The 21,275-nt window shown below is 44.8% G+C and overlaps 1 protein-coding gene across 1 annotated transcript in view; it reads left to right on the forward strand.

The window, feature by feature from the left end:
• Nucleotides 1–214: 214 nt before the first annotated feature.
• Nucleotides 215–21,275, forward strand: part of LOC118632123 (anthrax toxin receptor-like) — a 55,923-nt gene continuing 34,862 nt past the window's right edge. The window contains 1 exon segment of the mRNA XM_036264864.1: nucleotides 215–486. Coding sequence (XP_036120757.1) covers nucleotides 215–486 — 272 coding nt within the window.

Below are 21,275 nucleotides of genomic sequence, written 5' to 3' on the forward strand. Positions count from 1 at the left end.
AAAAACATGGAATTCTGCCTCCATGGGGCGGGGGAAGGGTCGAGAGGTAGTGGGGTCTCTTGCCCTAGAGTGAGGTGCTGGCCTCTGCTGCCTAAAGGGCAGGTACCAGGTAGAGGCTCACAGGGTGACTTGCTGAAAGGGCTGAGGGACCAAGGCCCCTCAGCACAGGCAGAGGCAGCTGGGGTGGCATCCTGTGGGGCCTGAGGTGGCCGTCATGGGAACTGGTGGTCCCAGGGTACCAGGTCCTACACTGTTCCTGCTCCTGGTGCTGCCGCCTTCTCTGATGAGCAAGAAGAGCTTCCTGAACAGCATCCTGGGGCCCAGAGACTGCCAGCACCGCAGCCTGAACTGGGGAAGCCTGCACGGCCACCTCAGCCAGGCAGGGGGGCGTGTCCACCACTACCGCAGACGAGCCGCCTGGCAGAACACGGCCACAGACACACGTTCCTGCCAAAGCATAGGTGACCTCTACTTCGTCTTGGACATGTGAGTGGCCCCCGGGACCTGGCCCCAGGTGTCCCAGGCTGCTGTCCATAAGGACAATATGGGCAGGACATGACCAAGGGAACCCCAGATTCTCAGAGGCAGGAATCAAAGCCAGCTTTGTCGGACCCTAGGAACAGATCTTTGTCGCCTTTTTGTTCTTGAAGCAGAAGAAATATCCCAGGTCTTTGTGTCTTGGGACTGTTTTCTTTGGGAAGGAAAAAAACACCCAGGGTTTTCGCTGGATCTCAGCCCTCTACCCACATGGCCAGAATCTGTGAACCACATGCCCCTTATGGAGCTGGAGGGGCAGGTGATGGTGAGGAGCTTCTGCTGAGCAGTTATTAGAAGCTCACTGTGAGTTATGGGTTTCATTGTTGTGTTATGTTTCATTTTGTTTTCACCCAGTGACTTCCATTGTCACTGGGCCCTGAGAGACAGCTGTGTGTGTCTGTGGACATTCTTGTAGCTCTTTGCTCTGCTGCTCCTCAGTGTACTGGTGGTCTCTCCAACCTCCTGGAAACCCACGTTGGGCTTGGTGTGCACTTCCAGAACAGTCGGTCTGTCGGGGTGTGTCTGGGAAGCTGGGCTGTGTGTTGGGTGCCCTCTGGCCCTCCAAGAAGGAAAGGGAGGGGCTGCAGGCTTGGAGAGATGGCCGCAGTCCCCTTTCCAACTCCTCTGCTCCATGGGACACTGGTGTGGCAGCCAATAGAGTGGTTGGAGCACTGCAGTCCCCAAGGCCCTTTCACTCCGTCTGTCGCCCTGAAAACTGTCCTGGGAGGCAGAGTAGGGAAGGTGTTTGCATGTACAATTGCTGAGAAAGGCGGCAGCTCCTAGAGGTTGGATGAAGGAGCTCGGAGGCTGATGGTCACAGGACTAGGGGTTCCTGAGCTGCCTCATTCCAGCCTCCCCAGTTGTACTGCCTGAGTCCTCTGATTCTCCATGGAGACTAATGATTGGCGGGGGGACGGGGGTCATGTGCACCCCACCAGGGCTGAAAAGTTAGCAGAGCTGGGAACCACCCAGAAGTAAGTCCATCTTCACTGTACATGGAGAGAGTGCTGAAAACACTGCGCAGGGCTGACTGGTTGATCCTGAACATAGCCCAGGGGTGGTGATTTCCTCTTGGATACAGGGGTTGGAGATGGATGGGTCATGTGCAGGACTGACCGCCTCTTCGGGTCAGTCAGCACAATAGTGACCTCACAGGACCCTGTCAGTGTCATCCTCTTACACTGCCCCGGTCCACACCCCTGGTCTCTGCTTACAGGACCATTGTGGGCACAGCCCAGTCCTGGTATGAACAACAGAGGCCTGTGGGTAGAAGTGGGCATGGGAACAATATTGAACCTTTAGTATGTGTCATGTAAGGTGCTGACCACTGTGTACTCCCAAGAGCTGAGGGCCTAGGTTCTACCTCCCTGTTGTAGGGTGATGATACTGAGATTTGGAAGGGCTCAGTGTCAATCAAAGCCAGTTTGCTGCAAATCTTTACATAGTGGGGAATGGTCCCCCATCCCCTCTCCCAAGGAGGGTGTGAGTCGGGGGACAGGAAAGGCTCACCGACATGGATTCCTGAGCCAGGGTGTCCTGACTTCTTGCCTCTCTCGACCCCCCACCTCCACCTTCTGCTCCGTGGGCTTCTTGACGGGCTGGGAGCAGCTCTGGTCCCTCTGACCACAGCTGGCTGCAGCCGTAGCTCCGTGTGGGGCACGGGCCTTGCCCTGAAGCTGGGAGGGCAGGGGAGCAGGGGAGCAACTCAAGTTCCCGGTGCCCTTTCTCCGGCTGCAGGGCAGAGGCTGCTCTGTCACCCCAGGCACTGTCAGTCTGCACACTTGCCATTCATGGGGCAGGACAGACGCCTGCAAATGGACGCACCTGGGAGGGTGTCCCAGAGGGAGCCCCAACCCAGCCCTGTCCCAGCCCCAGGCCCCCAGGGGAGCTCGTGGAGGGCATGCCTGCAGAGGCCAGGACAGGCAGGCTGACCCCACAGCCCTGTCCCAGCCCCAGGCCACCAGGGAAGCACGTGGAGGGCATGGCTGCAGAGGTCAGGACAGGCAGGCAGACCCCACAGCCCTGTCCCAGCCCCAGGCCCCCAGGTGAGCACGTGGAGGGCGTGGCTGCAGAGGTCAGGACAGGCAGGCTGACCCCACAGCCCTGTCCCAGCCCCAGGCCACCAGGGAAGCACGTGGAGGGCATGGCTGCAGAGGTCAGGACAGGCAGGCAGACCCCACAGCCCTGTCCCAGCCCCAGGCCCCCAGGGGAGCATGTGGAGGGCGTGGCTGCAGAGGCCAGGACAGGCAGGCTGACCCCACAGCACACCATCTCCCTGGAGCCCTGCTCACTCCTGTGCCTGAAGAAGACCTTGCTCCCTCCAGGCCGGCTTGATGGGAAGTCCTTGGAGGGGGAGCCTGGCTCCCTCCTCTGGCTATCCCTGTGCCTCTGGGGAAAGGGGAGTGATGACCCCAAGGAGGCAGCCCCAGCTCTGCACCAGGCAGACACCTCTCACCACTCAGGTGGCCTTGGGCAAGTCACCTCACCTGCTGTGCCTCAGCGTCCCCCTCTCCAGGGGCCCTTCAGACCCACCTCAACAGTCGGGATGGAATAAAGGGGAGAGTGTAGGTAGTTTGCTCAGAGTCAGATGCAGTCAAGGGGATGAGCGTGAACTGAAATGCCAGGGACTCCAGTCACTCACTCTGCACCCTGCCCTCCAGGGCCATGGATCCGGCCTGACTCCGGGCTGCGCTCTGTTCCCTGGGCCTTGGGGCGAGGGGGGTGCTGCCAGACGCCTGTGCTGGGGGCACTGCCCTGGTTCCCTGGGCCTTTCACCCATGCGGGGAGCACTCCTGTTCATTCCTTTGCTTCCTTGTTGATCACCTGCTCACAAACAGCTACCGAGCAGCTGCTAAGTGCTAGGTGTCAGCCACTATTTCACAGTGGGGGTAAGGCCAGAAACAAACTAGACGAAATCCTTGCATTCCTGGGGCTTCTGTTTTAGTATAGAGGCAGGAAATATGAAAGGGGACAGGAAGTAGTGCGTTAGATGGATACATACCAGGGGGAGTTGGGGCAGAAAGACGGAAGTGCCATTGGAGGGGCCATTCTAAAGAGGTGGTCGGGTAAAGCTTCTTGCACAAGGGGGGGGGTGGTCAGCAGAGGAGATGAGCGCTTGGATCTTATTCTAAAACAATCACTATTTGAGGGCACGAGGGCAGAGGCTGGGGAGACCAGTGAGGGGACCGGCGCAGGGGCCTGGGGAGCGAGATGCTGCGGTGTGAACTTGCAGGGTGGAGTGGCCAGGTGTTTTATCCGACTTGGAGGTCCAGGCCACAGGCTGCCAGTCAGATTGGATGTGGGGAGACTTGGTGTGGCCCTAGACAAGGTAAGAGGAGGGGTAGAAGCAGTCTCCTCCAACTGTGGGCAAATGTCACCTCCCATATTTTATAGACTAGGTGAGCCGGTGGCTCGGGGCCAGGGAACGATCAGCCAAACCCCCAGAAGGGGAATGGGCCAAAGCGCAAGTCTAGAATGTGTGATACCAAACCCGATTTCAAGAACGCTGGCACTGGGCCAGTCCCTGAGAACCGCTTCCGTGGCCGTGGCTGTGGATAATCTGTCACCTGCAGGAAGGTCCTTTATTTGAATTTCCTTATTCCTTTGGTAATTCATGAGATTGAATTGAATGATAACAACTTTCCCTTGTGCTCACAGTAATGGCCAGTGGCCTCTGGGGGCCAGGGAGCCCCAGGCCGAGGGAGGCCTATGCAAAGGCATAAACAGTGTGGTCCTCTCGTGATCCCAGAAGATTCCAGAGGGGGGAGGGGGAGAAAGGAGGAGGCAGAAGAAGAGGGACAGGCCAGTGCTGGGACCCCGGGCACAGGAGATACGTCTTCACGTTTCCACTATTTGAAAGGAAGGTTTTCACTGGCAGGTCACGAGCAGTCCTCTGGCAGGTCACTGGCAGGTCACGAGCAGGCCTCTGGCAGGTCACTGGCAGGTCATGAGCAGGCCTCTGGCAGGTCACTGGCAGGTCACGAGCAGTCCTCTGGCAGGTCACTGGCAGGTCACAAGCAGGCCTCTGGCAGGTCACTGGCAGGTCATGAGCAGGCCTCTGGCAGGTCACTGGCAGGTCACGAGCAGGTCACTGGCAGGTCACGAGCAGGCCTCTGGCAGGTCACTGGCAGGTCATGAGCAGGCCTCTGGCAGGTCACTGGCAGGTCACGAGCAGGTCACTGGCAGGTCACGAGCAGGCCTCTGGCAGGTCACTGGCAGGTCACTGGCAGGTCATGAGCAGGCCTCTGGCAGGTCACGAGCAGGTCACTGGCAGGTCACAAGCAGGCCTCTGGCAGGTCACTGGCAGGTCACAAGCAGGCCTCTGGCAGGTCACTGGCAGGTCACTGGCAGGTCACGAGCAGTCCTCTGGCAGGTCACTGGCAGGTCACGAGCAGGTCACTGGCAGGTCACGAGCAGGCCTCTGGCAGGTCACTGGCAGGTCACTGGCAGGTCATGAGCAGGCCTCTGGCAGGTCACGAGCAGGTCACTGGCAGGTCACAAGCAGGCCTCTGGCAGGTCACTGGCAGGTCACTGGCAGGTCATGAGCAGGTCACTAGCAGGTCACTGGCAGGTCATGAGCAGGCCTCTGGCAGGTCACTGGCAGGTCACTGGCAGGTCACTGGCAGGTCACAAGCAGTCCTCTGGCAGGTCACGAGCAGGCCTCTGGCAAGTCACTGGCAGGTCATGAGCAGGCCTCTAGCAGGTCACGGGCAGGTCACTGGCAGGCCACTGAAAGAAAGGCTTTTACCAGCAGTCAAATGGATCAGACCTGGGTTTTAAAAGGAGCCTTTGGGCTGCCTGGGGGCGGACAGGTTGGAAGGTAGAATGATGGAAGTATGACTGGAATTGAAAGGTCAGTGGAGGTCAGAGGAGGTCTGAGAGTCTGGGTAAAGGCAGCTTTGTCCAGTGAGAGGAGAATGGGGGCACAGACCTCAGAGGAACACCCCCATGAGCTGCACAGGTACAGAAAGCAGCTGGCAGAGAGGACAGAATCAGAGCTCCCTGCTGCATGGGCCAGTGCCAGAACCTGAGCAGGAAGCTCATTAGAGAGGACAGAGCCTAAGGGAAGAGCCTGCAACTCCTGCCCATGCACCCTGACTGCAAATTGAACCAGGGCCTCTGAGTCCTGGGACAGTGCTCAACCCATGAGACACACCTGCCAGGCTATTTTGTTCTTTTGGTTGCAATCTCAAAAGAACATTTTTTGTTCATTTGTCCTTCTAAATTTTCTTGTTAGTATACAGGAAAGTAGTAGATTTTTTTTTATTTTATTTTTGTTATAGATGTTTCTCCTTTTTTACCCATTGACACCCTCCTCCCCATCCCCCCCGCCCCATTCCCGGCTGTGTTGTCCATGTCCATTGGTTATGCATACATGCATATAAGTTCTGTGGTTTATCTCTTCCCACCCCTCATCACCGCCTCTTCTGAGGGTTGTCAGTCTGTACCCTACTTCCGTGTTTCTGGGTCTACCCTATTCCTCAAACTATTATATTCATTATATTCCATATATAAGTGCGATCAAGTAGTATTTGTCTTTTTCGTCTTGGCTTGTTTCACTTAGGATAATACTTTCCAGGTCCCTCCATGTTGTCTCAAAGGATAAGAGATCTTTCTTTTTTACAGCTGCATAGTACTCCATTGTGTATATGTACCACTGGTTTATTTTATCCATTCGTCTACTGATGGACACTTAGGCTGTTTCCAGATCTTAGATATTGTAAATAGTGCTGCTATGAACATGGGGGTACATATATTCTTTCTGATTGGTGTTTCAGGCTTCTTAGGGTATATTCCAAGAAGCAGGATCACTGGGTCAATTGGAAGTTTAATATTTAATTATTTGAGGTAACATCATATTGTTTTCTATAGTGGCTGCAACAGTCTGCATTCCCACCAGCAATGTACTAGAGTCCCCTTTTCTCTACACCCTCACCAACACTTGTTGTTTGATGATGTGTTGATGGCGGCCATTCTGACAGGTGTGAGGTGATACCTCATTGTTGTTTTAATTTGCATCTCTCTGATGATTAGTGATGAGCATTTCCTCAAATGCCTCTTGGCCATTTGTATGTCCTGTCTAGAGAGGTGTCTATTCAGATCCTCAGCTCATTTTTTAATTGGGTTCTTTGTCTTCCTTTTGTTGAGTTGTATGAGCACTCTCTATATATTGGAAATTAACCCCTTATCTGATGTATCATTGGCAATGATGTTCTCCCATACAGTGGGTTGCCTTTCTATTTTGATGGTTGTTTCTTTTGCTGTGCAGAAGCTTTTCAGTTTGATGTAATCCCGTGTGTTCATTTTTTCCTTTGTTTCTGATGCCTTAGGTGATATATCAGTGAAAATTCTGCTGCGTATGATGTCCGAAATTTTGTTGCCTACATTTTCTTCTAGAATTTTTATGGATTCATGAGTCCCATTTAAGTCTTTTATCCATTTTGAGTTTATTTTTGTGTATGGTGTAAATTGATGTCTAGTTTCATTTTTTGTATGTAGCTGTCCAGTTTTCCCAACACCATTTATTAAGAGGCTGTCCTTACTCCACTGCATGCTCTTGCCACCTTTGTCAAATATTTATTGAGCGTACTGCCTTGGGTCCATTTCTGGGTTCTCTATTCTGTTCCACTGGTCTATATGCAAGCTCTTGTGCCAGTATCAGGCTGTTTGGATTACAGTCACTTTGTAGTATAAGCCGATATCTGGTATTGTGATCCCACCTACTTTGTCCTTCTTTTTAAAAATTTTTGTGGCTATTCGGGGACATTTTTGGTTTCATATGAACTTTTGAAGTATTTGTTCTAGTTCTGTGAAATATGTCATTGGTATTTTGATGGGCAATTTCCTTAAGAACAGGAACAAGACAAGGATGTCCACTTTCGCCACTCTTATTTAACATAGTACTGGAAGTCTTAGCCACAGCAATCAGACATGAAGAAAAAAAAAGGGATCCAAATTGGAAAGGAGGAAGTGAAACTGTCATTATTTGTAGATGGCATGATATTATACATAGAAAACTCTAAAGGAGATTGAAAAATGGCGGCGGAGTGAACGGAGCTACACAGACCGTCTCCCAGAACCAAACTGGAATTACAACTATAACACAGACAAATTGACGGGAAAAAGCAACAGAAAAGCACCTTGGAGGACCATATAACGAGGGACACTGACTCCATCCTGGTAGGCTTGCGAAGGCGCGAGACGGGGCCTGGGAGCCCACGGTCGGCAGCTCGGCAGCGGCATTAGCTGGGAGCTGCGCCCTTGGGTTACACTCCCAGGCGGCTCCACCGCAAAGAGCTGGGACAGAGGCTAAAACAGCCACAGCCACTTATCTGGGCTCCAGCAGAGGGAGGGCAGACTGGACTGGAACTGCGTGGGGACACTCGGGATTTCGTTTGCGGAGTGCCAGCCACCCAGGATGGTGGCCACATTGCTCCTTCCCAGGGCTCTGAGGAGAGGCAGCAGCCCCTGGCTCAGAGATCCAACCCCACCCTGTGGGCCATTGAAGTGCTAATTGAGGCTCATTAACAACCAGCATCTGCGCTGCCCTCGTGAAAGCCCCTTGTGCTGAGCACCTGAGGGAGTTTTTCAATCAACTGACAACTCTTCAAGTAACCTGGACTGCTAGCCTCAGGCAAAAAGCTAGAGGATAACAGTACCTTTCCTGAGCTGGCAACTTTAACCAGGAAAGTAAGACTTGACAGTGGTGTTTAACGTGGGTCCTCCTTCGCTCATCTAAACATAGGAGAGGGAGCCACAAAAAGCAGAACACCAACACCCACAGGGAAAACTTGACAGGCTCCAAAGCCCACAGTGATAGCCAAAATGGTGAAACACAGAAACAGAAGCCAAATGAAAGAGCAAGAGACCTCCACTGAAGATGAGATCAATGTGGAGCAATTAGGCATGTTAACAGAGCTAGAATTCAGAGCCATGATCTTGAGGAAGCTGAACAGCATGAGTAAGGACATAGACACACTGAAAATAAGCCAACTGGAAATTAAAAACCATCAAGAAGAGATAAAATATGACATATCAGAAATGAAAAACACATTGGAAGGTTTAAAAACCAGAGTAGAGGAAGCTGAGGACTGGATCAGTGAATTAGAAGACAGGGTAGAAAAAATCAACCAATCAGAAAAACAAAAGGAAAAAATTATTAAAAAACAGGAAGACAGCTTAAGAGAACTGTGGGACAACTGGAAACGTAATAATATTCGCATCATAGGAGTCCCCGAAGAAGAAGAAAATAAGCAAGGGATAGAGAATATTTTCAAAAAAATAGTGACAGAAAACTTCCCTAATTTGGTGAAGGAAGAAGGCATTCAAGTTCAAGAAGCACAGAGAGTCCCAAGTAAGAAGAACCCAAACAGGCCCACACCAAGACACATAGTAATTAAAATGCCAAAAATTAAAGACAAAGAGAGAATCCTAAAAGCAGCAAGAGATAAGCAACAGGTTACCTACAAAGGAAACCCCATAAGGCTCTCAGCTGACTTCTCACAAGAAACACTACAGGCCAGAAGGGAATGGCATGAAGTAATCAAAGTTATGAAAAACAAAAATCTGAATCCAAGACTACTCTACCCAGCTAGGTTATCATTCAAAATAGAAGGTCAAATAAAGAGCTTCCCAGACAAAAAAAGGCTAAGGGAATACATTACCACCAAACCAGCACTGCAAGAAATGTTAAAAGGACTGCTGTAATTAGCAGGAGAAATGGGAAGAAAAATGGAACCACACTAAACAAAAATGGCAATAAATAAGTACATATCAATAATCACCTTAAATGTAAATGGATTGAATGCTCCCATAAAAAGACACAGAGTAGCTGATTGGATAAGAAAACATGACTCATCTATATGTTGTTTGCAAGAGACCCACCTCACAACAAAAGACTCACATAGGTTGAAAGTGAAGGGATGGAAAAAAAATTTCCAAGCAAATGGAAAGGAAAAAAAAGCTGGGGTAGCAATTCTCATATCTGATAAACTAGATTTCAAAATGAAGACCATAACTAGAGACAAAGAAGGCCACTACATAATATTGAAAGGATCTATCCAACAGGAAGATATAACCTTGATAAACATATATGCACCCAATATAGGAGCACCAAAATATATTAAAAATCTTCTGGAGGACTTCCAAGGAGAAATCGATAACAATACAATCATAGCAGGGGACTTCAACACCCCGTTTACAGCACTGGATAGATCCTCTAGACAAAAAATTAGCAAGGAAACAGAGACTCTAAATGAAGCACTAGACCAAATGGATTTAATAGATATCTACAGAGAATTACACCCCAAAACTACAGAATACACATTCTTCTCAAGTGCACATGGGACATTCTCAAAAATAGATCACATGTTAGGGCACAAACTAAATCTCTACAAGTTCAAGAAGATTGAAATCATATCAAGCATCTTCTCAGATCACAATGGCATGAAACTAGAAATCAATTGCAACAAGAACATGCAAAGACATTTCAACACATGGAGGCTAAATAGCATGTTATTAAACAATGAATGGGTCACCGAGGAAATCAAGGAAGAAATTAAAAACTTCCTGCAAACCAATGAAAATGAACACACAACAACACAAAATCTATGGGATCCAGCAAAAGCAGTTCTGAGAGGGAAGTTCATAGCACTACAGGCCTACCTCAAAAAACAAGAAAAATTTCTAATTGACTGTCTAACCTCACAACTTAAAGAATTTTAAAGCAAACAAAAAGAAAACCCCAGAGCAAGTAGAAAGAAGGAAATAGTAAAGATCAGAGCAGAAATAAATGACATAGAGACCAAAACACAATTCAAAGGATCAATGAAACAAAGAGCTGTTTTTTTGAAAAAATAAACAAGATTGATGGACCCTTAGCTAGACTCACCAAGAAACAAAGAGAGAGAACCCAAATACACAAAATCAGAAATGAATGAGGAGAAGTAACAACCAACACCACGGAAATACAAAAGATCGTTAACAACTACTATCAACAACTATATGGCAACAAATTCGACAATCTAAGCGAAATGGACAAATTTCTAGAAACACAGACTCCCAAAACTGGACCCGGAAGAGATAGAAAACTTGAACAGACCAATAACAACTAAGGAAATTGAAGAGGTAATCAAGACTCTCCCAGCAAACAAAAGCCCAGGCCCAGATGGCTTCACGGGGGAGTTTTACCGAACATTCAAAAAAGAACTAACACCCATTCTCCTCAAACTATTTCAAAAAATTCAAGAAGAAGGAAGACTTCCAAACTTGTTCTATGAGGCCAGCATAATTCTAATTCCAAAACCAGAAAAAGACACTACGAAGAAAAAAACTACAGGCCAATATCCCTGATGAACATAGACGCCAAAATCCTGAACAAAATATTAGCAAATCGGATCCAGCAATACATCAAAAAAATTATTCACCATGACCAAATGGGATTCATTCCAGGGATGCAAGGCTGGTACAATATTCGCAAATCAATAAATGTGATACACCATATAAACAAAATGAAGAATAAAAACCACATGATCATATCAATAGATACTGAAAAAGCATTCGACAAAATCCAGCATACATTTCTGATAAAAACGCTCAGCAATGTGGGAATAGAGGGATCGTATCTCAACATAATAAAGGCCATATATGAAAGACCTACAGCCATCATCATACTCAATGGACAGAAACTAAAAACATTTCCATTAATAACAGGAACAAGACAGGGATGTCCACTTTCACCACTCTTATTTAACATTGTCAAACTGGAAGTCTTAGCAACAGCAATCAGACATGAAGAAAAAATAAAAGGGATCTAAATTGGAAAGGAGGAAGTGAAACTGTCATTATTTGCAGATGACATGATATTATACATAGGAAACCCTAAAGTCTCCATCAAAAATCTACTAAACTTAATAAACGAATTTGGCACAGTAGCAGGATACACAGTAGTCAAGAAATCGACAGCATTCTTATACACCAATGATGAACTCACAGAAAGAGAAACTGAAAAAACAATCCCATTTACCATTGCACCAAAAAAATTAAGATACCTAGGAATAAACTTAACCAAAGAAGTAAAGGACCTATTTGCAGAAAACTACAGGTCATTGAAAAAAGAAATAGAGGAAGATATAAAAAAGTGGAAGTACATACCCTGTTCATGGATTGAAAGAATTAACATCATTAAAATGTCCATACTAGCCCTGGCCGGTTTGGCTCAGCGGTTAGAGCGTCCACCTGCGGTCCTGAGAGACCCGGGTTCGGTTCCCGCTAAGGGCATGTACCTCGGTTGCAGTTTGTCCCCGGCCCTGGTTGGTCGTGCGGGTGGCAGCCACTCGATGTGTCCCTTTCACATCGATGTTTCCCTCTCTCTCTCTTCCTCTCTCTCCCTCCCACTCTGTCTGTACAAAAAATGGAAAAATATCCTCGGATGAGGATTAAAAATAAATAAATAAATAAATAAATAAATAAATAAATAAATAAATAAATAAAATGTCCATACTACCCAAAGCAATCTATAGATTCAATGCAATCGCCATCAAAATACCAACAACATATTTCATAGAACTAGAACAAATACTTCAAAAGTTCATATGGAATCAAAAAAGACCCAGAATAGCCACAGCAATCTTGAAAAAGAAGAACAAAGTAGGTGGAATCACAATACCAGATATCAGGTTATACTACAAAGCTACTGTAACCAAAACAGCCTGGTACTGGCACAAGAACAGGCATATACACCAGTGGAACAGAACTGAAAACCCAGAAATGGACCCAAAGCAATACACTCAATTAATATTTGACAAAGGTGGCAAGAGCATACAGTGGAGTAAAGACAGCCTCTTTAATAAATGATGTTGGGAAAATTGGACAGCTAAATGCAAAAAAATGAACTAGACCATCAACTTACACCATACACAAAAATAAACTCAAAATGGATAAAAGACTTAAATGTGACCCGTGAATCCATAAAAATTCTAGAAGAAAATGTAGGCAACAAAATTTCGGACATCATACGGAGCAGAATTTTCACTGATACATCATCTAAGGCAACAGAAACAAAGGAAACAATGAACACATGGGATTACATCAAACTAAAAAGCTTCTGCACAGCAAAAGAAACAGTCATCAAAATGGAAAGGCAACCCACTGTATGGGAGAACATCATTGCCAATGATGTATCAGATAAGGGGTTAATTTCCAATATATATAGATTGCTCATACAACTCAACAAAAGGAAGAAAAAGAACCCAATTAAAAAATGGGCAGAGGAGCCCTGGCCAGTTTGGCTCAGCAGTTAGAGCGTCGGCCTGCGGTCCTGAGAGACCCAGTTCGGTTCCCGCTAAGGGCGTGTAACTCGGTTGCAGTTTGTCCCCGGCTCTGGTTGGGTCGTGCGGGTGGCAGCCACTCGATGTGTTCCTTTCGCATTGATGTTTCTCTCTCTCTCTCTTCCTCTCTCTTCCTCCCACTCTACCTGAACAAAAAATGGAAAAATGTCCTCGGGTGAGGATTAAAAAAAAAAAACGGGCAGAGGAGCTGAATAGACACCTCTCCAAACAGGACATACAAATGGCCAAGAGACATATGAAGAAATGCTCAACATCACTAATCATCAGAGAGATGCAAATTAAAACAACAGTGAGGTATCACCTCACACCTGTCAGAATGGCCACCATCTACAAATTATCAAACAACAAGTGTTGGCGAGGGTGTGGAGAAAAGGGGACTCTAGTACACTGCTGGTGGGAATGCAGACTGGTGCAGCCACTGTGGAAAACAATATGGTGTTACCTCAAAAAATTAAAAATTGAACTTCCATTTGACCCAGTGATCCCACTTCTAGGAATATACTCTAAGAAGCCTGGAACACCAATCAGGAAGAATATATGTACCCCCATGTTCATAGCAGCACTATTTACAATAGCTAAGATCTGGAAACAGCCCCAAGTGTCCATCAGTAGATGAATGGATAAAAAAGTGGTGGTACATATACACAATGGAGTACTATGCAGCAGTAAGAAAGAAAGATCTCTTATCCTTTGAGATGACATGGAGGGACCTGGAAAGTATTATCCTAAGTGAAATAAGCCAAGCAGAAAAAGACAAATACCACACGATCTCACTTATATACGGAATATAATGAACATAACAGTCTGAGGAATACAGTAGACCCAGAAACATGGAAGTAGGGCACAGACTGACCTCCCTCAGAAGAGGGGGTGGGGGGGGTGGGAAGAGATAAACCACAGAACTTATATGCATGTATGTATGATCAATGGACTTGGACAACTAAGCCAGGGACGGGGCGGGGGTGGGGTGGGGAGGGGGGTGCTAATGGGGTAAAAAAGGTAAAATATCTGTAACAAAAAAATAAATAAATAATTTTAAAAAAATAAAAAATAAATAAGTAAAAAAAAAAAATTCTAAAAGGAAAAAAATATAAAATTTAAAAAAAAAGAAAACCCTAAAGACTCCATCAAAAATCTACTAGACTTAAATGAATTTGGCAAAGTAGCAGGATACAAAATTAACATCAAGAAATCGACAGCATTCTTATACACCAATGATGAACTCACAGAAACAATCCCATTTCCCATTGCAGCAAAATAATTAAGATACCTAGGAATAAACTTAACCAAAGAAGTAAAGGACCTATTTGCAGAAAACTACAGGACATTAAAAAGAGAAATAGAGGAAGATATATAAAAGTGGAAGCATATACCTTGTTCATGGATTGGAAAAATTAACCTCATTAAAATGTCCATACTGCCCAAAGTAATCTATAGGTTCAATGCAATCCCCATCAAAATACCAATGACATATTTCACAGAACTAGAACAAACACTCTAAAAGTTTATATGGAACCAAAAAAGACCCTGAATAGCCACAGCAATTTTGAAAAAGAACAAAGTAGGAGGGATCACATTACCAGATTTCAGGTTATACTACAAAGTCACTGTAATCAAAACAGCCTGGTACTGGCACAAGAACAGGCAGCTAGATCAATGAAACGGAATAGAGAACCCAGAAACTGACCTAAGAAAATATGCTCAATTAATATTTGACAAAGGTGGCAAGAGCATACAGTAGAGTCAAGACAGTCTCTTCAATAAATGGTGTTGGGAAAATTGGACAACTACTTGCAAAAAATTGAAGCTAGACAACCAACTTACACCATACACAAAAATAAACTCAAAATGGATAAAATACTTAAATGTAACTTGTGAAACCATAAAAATCCTAGAAGAAAATGCAGGCAACAAAATTTCAGGCATCATACACAGTAGAATTTTTACTGATACAACACCTAAGGCAAGAGAAACAAAGGAAAAAATGAACATGGGACTACATCAAACTGAAAAGCTTCTGCACAGCAAAAGAAACAACCATCAAAATGGAAAGGCAACCCACTGTATGGGAGACCATAATCACCAATGATGCATCAGATAAGGGGTTAATTTTTAAAATATATAGAGTGCTCATACAACTCAACAAAAGGAAGATTAAGAATCCAATTAAAAAATGGGCAGAGGACCTAAATAGACACCTTTCCAAATAGGACATACAAATGGCCAAGAGACATATGAAGAAATGCTCAACATCACTAATCATCAGAGAGATGCAAATTCAAACAACAATGAGGTATCACCTCCCACCTGTCAGAATGGCCGCCATCAACAAATCATCAAACAACAAGTGGCCTGCAGTGTTTCTATTGAGAAATCAGCTGACAAGCTAATGGCAGCTCCCTTGTAGGTAACTCTCTGTCTCTTTCTTCCTTTAAGATTATTTCTTTGTCCTTGATGTCTGCCATCTTAATTATGATGTGTCTAGTTGTGGGTCTTTTGGAGTTCACTTTGCTTGGGACTCTCTGTGTTTCCTGAACTTGTGTGACTTTTTCCGTCAGCAAATTAGGGAAATTTTCTGTCATTATTTCTTCCAACAGGTTCTCTATTCTTTTCTCTGATTCTTCTACTGGTACCCCTATAGTACGAATGTTGTTATGCTTTGTATTGTCCCACAGCTCCCTTAAACTCTCCACCTGCTTTTTTTTTTTTCCCATTTGCTGCTCTATTTGGGTGTTTTTTCTACCTTGTCTTCTAAGTCACACATTCATCTTCAGCTTCTTCTAATCTACTATTGAAACTTTCTAAGGTGTTTTTCATATCAGTTATGTCATTCTTTATTTCCTCTTGATTTTACTCATAGCTTCTACCTCTTTGTTTAGGCTGATGTAGTTCCCACTGAGCTCTTTACAATTCTCATTAAGTTCTCACTAAACTGTTTGAGCATCCTTAAAATCATTGCTTTGAATGTTTTATACGACAAGTTGCTTGCTTCCATTTCATATATTTCCTTTTCTGGTGACTCCTCCTTTTCTTTCATTTGCGTGTTGTTTCTTTGTCTCCCCATTTTAGCCGTCTGCTAGTTCTAGGCCTGGTGAGGGATGTTGTGATGTGTAGGCAGGTTGGTGTGTATTAAATAAGGCTGCTGTGCTGTTTTGGTGCTTGGTGCCTCTTGCCTGCTGGTCCTGACAACTTGCCTCTGATATTGGTTTGTCATGGTAGGTGCTACTGGGGCCCATGGGTCCAGCCGGTGTTCTTCTGGGGTGCATGGGTCCACCTGGTGCACTGCTGTGGTGTGTGGGTCCAGCTGTGCACTGCTGGGGTGCACTACTGCCTGGTGGAATTCAGCTCCTTATCAGTTGCTGCTGATGCTGCTGGGGTAGGAGCTGCACTCCCAATCTGCTGCTGCAGTTGTCAGGGGCAGGTCTTAGCTGCCTGAGCCTTGCTGTTGTTTGGGCTGGGGCACAACTCCTGATCGGCCTTTGCTGATGCTGCTGGGGGTGGGTCTCAGTTGCCAATCTGCATTGCTGCTGCCTGAAGATGGATGTCCACTCCTGAGCCTCTGATGCTGGGGGTGTGTCTCGGCTCCAAAGCCTCAGGTGCTATTGCAAGTGGACCTCCTTCCCACCCAATCACTGCTGCTGTGGGGAAAAGTGCTGGGCTCCCAAGCTGGCACTGCTGCTGCTGGGGGTGGTGCTTGGCTCCCAGCTAGCTGCTGCTTCCCTGAGCAGGTGCCTCGACAGCACCACTACTGTGCGCTGGTCTGCTTTGACACAGTGGGATCCACTGGTCCAACAGTGCAAGGCACACTGGTGGACTCAGGTTACTCAGCCCTAGCTGCTCCTTGCTGCCTCCTTCCAGAGAGACCAGGGATCTTCCAAGATGGCAGGGCCTTCCAGCCACACAGGGAGAAGCTCCCTGACAAGCCGCTGACTGCTGTAGCTGGTTGCTCCTAGTCCACAGCACAGAAACCCTCTTCCCCACGTTTCTGCACTGCTCAAGGTTGCTCATCCTCACTCACATCCACTCACACTCTCTCACACTCTCTCACACTCGCTCACACTCACATACACTCTCACTGTGGTCCTACCCGCCACCATCTTTTTCTGCATCAAATGGTTATTTTTAAAAGTTTCAGTCTCTGTGTTAAATTATTCATTTTGTTCTTTACTTTGTTTTCTGAGTGCACTAACTTGTTTATCTGTATTTTCTCAATTCTGTTACGTATTTCCATACCTGCAATCTTGGATTCTCTGTCATTTATATCACATATGCTCCTGGGTTCTAGATTGCCTTGTAAAGATTTTTCATTTTCTTTCCGAGCTATCTTGTTACCATGATTATTCGTGATACTTTCTAGTCTCCTCTGTCTATGTATCTATGTATTATTGTCCCGCCCCTAGCAGACTTTTCTGAAGAGGCCCTTCTACTGTTTTCCAGTAGGTGACACTGAATCACAAGGTTTCACCTCTGTGACCTCCCTCAGCTGACTCCATGGATGCAGTCAGACAGTACAGCTGTCCTGCTTGCTGCTTGGGAGTATGGTTTGTTTCCCTCTGTGTGGTCCCCCCATGGACCCTAAATGAGGATCAGTCACAGAAGGAAACAGTGATTATGCTGCAATAGCTCTCAGTTTACAGATGATGTGTTCCTTGACTGGACACCACGGGTGACAAGGGATAAGTTTGGGGACTCCAAGGAATGGCAGGGCTCTGTGGTTCTGTTTCTTTGTCCGAACTACCCACCACCCAACAGTGGACAGCTGAGGCAGAACCCTGCACTGTTTCCTTGACCTGGTGCTTAGGCTAGCTCAGCCACATTTTGCACAGCTCAACCTGCTGAACTACCCATCGAGACTCTCTCTGCACCGAGTGGCTGAAGGAAATGCCTGCTACCACTGGCTTCTTCCCCGCCCCAGGCTGAACCCCAGCTCCCAGCTGCAGCTGTCCGAGCTCCCCCCCCTTCTCACCTCCCCCTTTGCTCCCATATGCCCACCTGTAGATGCTTCCATGCACTGCTCTCTCAGGCACGCCTCCGTATGTGCAGGGAGTCCTTCGTCGAGCTATGGTTGATCAACTTGTTAAAGTGTCGGTGAGAGGCCCGGGGGTCTGTCATGCCACCATCCCTCTGATGTTAGAACTGAATTCCTTTTATGTCTTTGCCTCGCCTAACTGCTCTCACTAGAACTCCCAGTACTGTATTGAATAAGAATGGTGAGAGTGAGCATCTTGTCTCATGCCTGATCTCAAAGAAAGAGCTTCCATTGTTCATTATTGAGTAAAAGGATGTGTCATATGTAGCCTTGATCATGTTGTGGTATATTTCTTCATCATCCAATCTGTTTGGAGCTTTTATCATGAAAGGTTATTGTATTTTGTCAAATGCTTTTTCTACATTTATTGAGGTGACTGTGTAATTTTGTATCTTTCACTCTATTAATGTACTGTATCCAATTATGGTTGGCATATGTTGAAACATTCTTGTATGCCAGGGATAAGTCTCATACTGTCATGGTATATAATTCTTCTAATGTTTTCTTGAATTCAGTTTCCTAATAATTTGTTGAGACTTTTTGCATCTATATTAATCAGAGATTGGTCTAGAGTTGATGTTGTTTTCTTGAAGTCTCCTAATCTGGTTTTGGTATCAGGGTAATATTGCCTCCTAGAATAAGTGTACAACTGTTTCTTCTTTTTCAATTTATTATAAGAGGTTGAGAAGGGTTGGCATTAATTATTCTTTCAGTGTTTGGTGTATTCACCAGTTATACCATCTAATCTGGGTTTCTGCTTTGGGAACTTTTGAATTTCCAAGTTAAACTCTTTACTAATATTTATATTTTCTTTTTTTTTTCTTCAACTAGGTCTTGCTAGGTAGTGTGTTTCTGGGAATTTATTCATTTATTGTAGGTTATCTAATTCATTGGCATATACTTTTTCAGAGTCGTTTCTTATAATCCTATGTATTTTAGTATTATCAGTTTTAATGTCTCCTCTTTCATTACTAATTTTATTTGACACCTCTCTTATTCTTAGTATTTCTCAATTTGTTTATCTTTTTCAAAAACCAGCTCTCAGTTTTCTTGATTCTTTCTATTGCTCTTCTATTCTGTATTTCATTTATTTTCACTCTAATATTTATTATTTCTCCTTCTGCTAACTTTGGGCATATTCTATTATTGTTTGTAGTTCCTTGAGTTGTAAAGTTAGGTATTTTATTTAACATGTTTCTAATTTCTGAATACATGTATTTATCACTCTAAAATGTTTACTCATAAATACTTTTTAAAAATCCTCACCCAAGAATATGTTTTTCATTAATTTTTAGGGAGAGAGAAGAGAGAGAGACATCAATCAATTGCCCCCTGTATGAGCCTCCAACCAGGCATGTACCCTCCCTGGGAATCAAACCTGCAACTTTTTGGTGTACAGACAATGCTCCAATCAGTGGAGCCACTGGACCAAGCCTCACATATAAATGCTTTTGCAAGAATCCATTCGTTTTGATATGTTTTGTTTCCATTTTTACTAGTTTCAAGAAGTTTATATTTTCCACTTAATCTTCCTTGACCCCCTGGTTGTTCAAAACTATGTTGTGGAATTTCCACATATATGTATATTTTCCAGCTTTCTTCTTCTTGGTTTCTAGTTTCAAAACATAAAGTTGGAAAATATGGCTGGTATGATTTCAATCTTCTTAAATTTTCTAAAACTTATTCTGTGTCCTACCATATGAGCTATCCTGGAGAGTAATCTCTGTGCACTTGTGTAAAAAATTAATTCTTCTACACTTGGACAGAATTTTCTAATAAGTCTATTAAGTTTATTAAGCCTATTCAATCATGCTATGGTTCATTTCCAAGGTTTCCTTGTTGATATGCTCTCTGAATGACAAAATCATTTTTGAAAATGGGGTATTAAATTTGTTTACTATTATTGTATCTTTTCTCCTTTAGATTTGTTAGTATTTGTTCAATATATTTAGATGCTCAGTTGTTGGGTGAATATATATTTAAATTGTTGTATCTTCTTGATGTATTCACATTTTTATGATTAAATAATGACTTTCTTTGCTTTGTTACCATTTTTATTTAAATTTTATTTTGTCTGATATAAGTGTGGCTATTCAATACTTTTTGGTTTTCAGTTATATGGGATATCTTCTTCGATCTTTTTGCTTTGAACTACATGTGTCTTTAAAGCTGAAGGGGTCTCTCACGGGTACCATGTAGTTGGTGTTGTTTGGTGTTGTTTTTTCCCATCTAGATATTCTGTGTATTTTGATTGGTGAATTTAATCAATTTACATTTAGAATTATTATTGATATCTGAGGACTTGCTACTGTCATCTTATTGTTTTCTGGTCGTTTTGTATTTACATTATTTCCTTTTTGTTTTGTTTCTGCCTACCTTTGCAGATTCGTGTTCCATGGCGGTATGCCGTTTTCTCTTTCGACCTCTGTTGATGTGGTCAATGTTTCTGTTGAGTAAACAGAGCTTAGAGCTTCTCAGTCTGCCATTTTGTTGACATCACTCTATGCCACAAGTTTTAGTGTGTGGTTTTTTTTTAATATTTATCAAGGAAATTCTTGAATATAAACTTAAAATCAAACATTATTACAAAGTTCACAAGAAAAACCTTGAGATCCATGCCACAATCCTTCCCGCTTTTAATCCTACTCCAGTTTAATAGCCACTTAGAAATCTTCTACACTCTTCTCCTGGTATTATGACCATGATTCTAATACCGCGCTTGTACTGACTGCTGTTTCTTGCTGTTTGCGGTTACATACTTTTATTGACTTATTATTATAGGGGGAGAGAACTTAGTTTTCCTATAGCTCAGCTCTGCTCCATCATTTTCTTGCAGTCATTCCTATTCCTACAGCATAACTGTATCAGTGGGATGTTTTGGCCTCAAGTTTTAAAGTAGAGATGTCCTCAAATGTCGGGCACCTCCACTTTCATTTAACAATGAGGCACCGAAACACGATGAGAGCCCTGTGCCCCCAAAGCCCTGGCAGGTGACTGGTCTCCTCCACACAACCTAGGAACCAGGACGTCTCCATGGGGTCGTCCACTACCCATTAGAATGCATGTTCCTCTGTGCTCCACAATCCAGACCTTCCCGCAAAATCATCACAGATTGAAAACTTTTCCAGAGTAGGTGGGTGGGTTTAAGACCATTGTTCATTGTAAATCTTCTTGGGAAGACATTTTCACTCAAGGAAAACAGTAAAGAAAAGTAATGAGAAGAAAAGTGGAAAGTATCACTATTATTTAAGAAAACAGTTTGCTCTGAACTTTAGCATGAGAGCTTCTAAGAAAACAATATTTATTGTTGGTGGGTTGTGAAGTGTAATGCTTGCCTACCCAGAAATGATCTGACTTGTACC

This window comes from Molossus molossus, unplaced genomic scaffold (genome assembly GCF_014108415.1).
Source record: "Molossus molossus isolate mMolMol1 unplaced genomic scaffold, mMolMol1.p scaffold_m16_p_17, whole genome shotgun sequence".
NCBI lineage: Eukaryota > Metazoa > Chordata > Mammalia > Chiroptera > Molossidae > Molossus > Molossus molossus.